The 3226-nt window shown below is 43.0% G+C and overlaps 1 protein-coding gene across 1 annotated transcript; it reads left to right on the top strand.

The window, feature by feature from the left end:
* The first annotated feature begins 879 nt into the window (after positions 1 to 879).
* On the top strand, positions 880 to 1872 carry LOC103209850 (melanoma-associated antigen B16-like). The gene has a single exon (XM_007955743.1). It carries the CDS (start codon positions 880 to 882, stop codon positions 1870 to 1872), a length of 993 nt encoding a protein of 330 aa, XP_007953934.1.
* The last annotated feature ends 1354 nt before the right edge of the window (positions 1873 to 3226 follow it).

A 3226-nucleotide genomic window follows, 5' to 3' on the forward strand; every position in this document is an offset into this window, starting at 1 on the left:
AGTCAAACTTTGCCAGAACAGAGGCATTACCAGAACTGCCCATGTCTTAGCTATTAGCCTGGGGAATGCTGATTTGCCCATCACTTTCTTCTCTGAAGGCTCTTAGAGGTGAGGCCTTGATCTGAGGTTGCAACCTTATATCAGGCACTCATTCCAGGACAGAGGATACCTCTGAGATTTGACCATGTTTTCTGCCCTTGAAATCCCCAGGTGGGGTATCCAAATGATGTGCCATCTCATTTCCACCCTGTGTGTTAAGGAGGTGAGGCCTCGGTCTGAGGGTGGCAGCCTTAAGTCAACAGAGGGAATGGGGGCCCGGGCTCCAGAAGCCAAGGTAATGACCATCTCTGAAGTTTCAGGGATCTACCACCTCAGAACACAGGGAGCTCCACATAGTGTTTCCCAACCCTTGGTGTCAGCACTATGAGGTATCTGGGTAAGCTGTTAGCCTGAGCCTCCTTCCCTTCCTCCTCAGGTGTCTCAGGGAAGTGAAGTCTTTGTCTGACTAAGTCAGTCATAGATAAACAGAGGGAGGAGGCCCAAGCCCTGCCAGGAGTCAAGATGAGGGTGTCCCACAGATCCTAAGACCATTTGCCTACTCTCTGCCCTGGAAAGCTTTGGGCTGCGCTGGCAACCAGACATTGAAGAGCCTTCTCACTTCCTTCTTCAGGTTCTTAAGTTACAGGCTGACCAGAATCACTAGAGACCTGTGAGGCCTTAGAGAATTTTCTTGAGAAAAAGACAGATGGAGGCAGCCACTGCCAGCCTCTATGGTTGAATTTACAAACTGAGATTGCTCACATCTCTCTTCATTCCTTAGGTGTGGCACCCTATTGTTTGCCCTTCTGACAACATTTCTCTCAGTCAACAAGAGTGATAATGTCTCAGGGCCAGGAAATACTATACTACATATATGATGAAAGCCTTGGAACCTCTGGTGAGATCCAGGATGGGCAGGAAGCAGAGATTCTTGAGGCTGCAAAAGAGGCTTCAGCTGCTGAAATAATCAGTAGTTCCCAAGATCCTGAGATGATCACCTTCCCTTCCACTGCCATTACAGCTACCTCACTGAGCAAATCAAATGAGTTCTTCAGCATCCCAGAAGAGGAGGAAGGTCCAAGCACTTTGAAGTCCATGCCAGATGCTGATGAGTTGTCCAGTGGTCCTGTAGCTGACAAGGTGGCTTTGTTGGTGAGATTCCTGCTGCAGAAGTATCACGTGAAAGAGTTGGTCACTAAGGAAGACATGCTGAATACGGTCACTAGAGAGTATGAGGATCACTTTTCTATGATCTTCAATACGGCTTCTGAGCGCCTGGAGCTGATCTTTGGCATTGATGTGATAGAATTATTTCCCAAAAGCCAGTGCTATCTCCTCTTCAATAAGCTGGGTATCACCTATGATGGGATGGTGAGTGGTGATACAGATTCACCCAAGACGGGCCTCATGATTATTATCTTGGGTGTGATCTTCATGAAGGGCAGCCGTGCCACTGAGGAAGAGATCTGGAAAGTGCTAAATAGGATGGGCATATATTCTGAGAAGAATCACTTCATGTATGGGGATTCCAGGAAGTTCATCACTGAAGATTTGGTGAAGCAAAAGTATCTGGAGTTCCGAAAGGTGCCCAACAGTGATCCTGCACGTTACGATGTCCTGTGGGGTCCAAGAGCCCACATTGAAGTCAACAAGGTAAAATTCCTGGAGTTTTTTGCCAAGATCAATGACTCTGATACTCCTACTTTCTCAACTCAATACAAGGAGGCTTTGAAAGATGAGGAAGAGAGAGTCAGAATTTCATCCATGGCTGGCCCTACTCTCAGATCCAGAGCACGTTCCAAGGCCACATCCAAAAGCTTCTCCTACCATTAGAGAAGTCTGAGGGATATTGTTCACTTTATTTTTGAAGCAGGCAGTCAGTGTTCTAACTAGTGGAGCCCAAGCCTGGGGCTGGAGGGATCATAATGTATACGATATTTGTTTTGTAGTTCTATATAGGTGACTTGCTGGTTTATCCTTTTTTGTAGGGGGTGGGTTGGTATTTTAAATGTTCAATTTTAATATAATATTTAATTAGTTTCAGTCAGAATCTAAGTGTATGAATGACATTTGCCATACATTAGGTAATAGTTATAAGGTTTTAGAGTAAAAACTTTGCCATTTTGTAAGATAAATTTGGAGGCTTATTTTGTGATCTGGAACAAGATAATATATCATTAGAATAGGTGTTTCCTTGAAAACATCAAAGAGTTCAGCTTTTTGGTTGTTTCAAAAAAATAGAGAATAAAGTAAAAATCTATATCTATATCTAACTATCTGTCTATCTATCTATCCTTTGCTCGTATTATCTCTTTTAGTCTGTTCCTTTGTAAAATTAAAAGGTATGTACGTGAATCTGTTTGGTTTATTCAAGAACATACAAGAAATTAAATTTTAATAAATTAACACTCCTGCTCTGGCTCATTTATTTTTTAAATGAAAGTATCACACTAGTAAATGGGTATAATAAGATAACTAACACCCAGGCCCTGCCAATAGGATTTTAAATTCTAGGACCAGCAATCATGTAAGGAATTTGGTAGGATATTCTCTAAGTCTTAAAGACCAGTCAGGGGGTAAGAGGTCCAGATGAAAACAATCAAGTGTAAATTCCCCAAGGCATAAGAGTTTTTGGCAGTTGGGAAACTAATCTTTGAGTGTGAGTTAATTTTAAGAGAGGCTGGGTTGTGGGAAGATAAATTTGTGGAGGTAGTAAGGAAGGAGCAGACACCCACTTTTTGTCTCTCAAAGTTGAGCCCCAAAAGCCTGGAGTGGAAAATTGTTGTTAGTAATCACTTTAGGATCATGGGTAAATCAAAGGGAAACCTCCATCTGGGGAGGAATAAAATGTGCCCTGCATTCTTGTCCCAGTGTAGTTGAACACCTCCCACAAACTAAGTGTTTTATGCAAATTATCTCCAAGGTGTTTCTGAGAAATAGTGCTGATACTGTCTTGAAATGAGTAACCAGGAGCCACTGGGCTTGAACTCTGTGTTTTTGCATGGGAGAGCCAGAGGTCACCTTTTGTTTTAAAATTGTGATTTGGGTGAAGATTTACAGAGCAAATTCACTTTCCATACAGCAGTTCACATACACTTTATCTCATGACATTGACCACAGTTTACCACAGTGCAACAGCTCCCCTCCCACTTCCTCCCCATAGTTACCTCTTCCCAGTGTCCATCCC

The sequence above is a fragment of the Orycteropus afer genome, unplaced genomic scaffold, assembly GCF_000298275.1.
Source record: "Orycteropus afer afer isolate SDZICR_OR568_19922 unplaced genomic scaffold, OryAfe1.0 scaffold00537, whole genome shotgun sequence".
In the NCBI taxonomy this organism is placed as follows: Eukaryota; Metazoa; Chordata; class Mammalia; order Tubulidentata; family Orycteropodidae; genus Orycteropus; species Orycteropus afer.

Excerpts from the sequence above, each read along its gene's own strand:
- LOC103209850 (XM_007955743.1), top strand. The coding sequence starts at position 880 with ATGTCTCAGGGCCAGGAAATACTATACTACATATATGATGAAAGCCTT.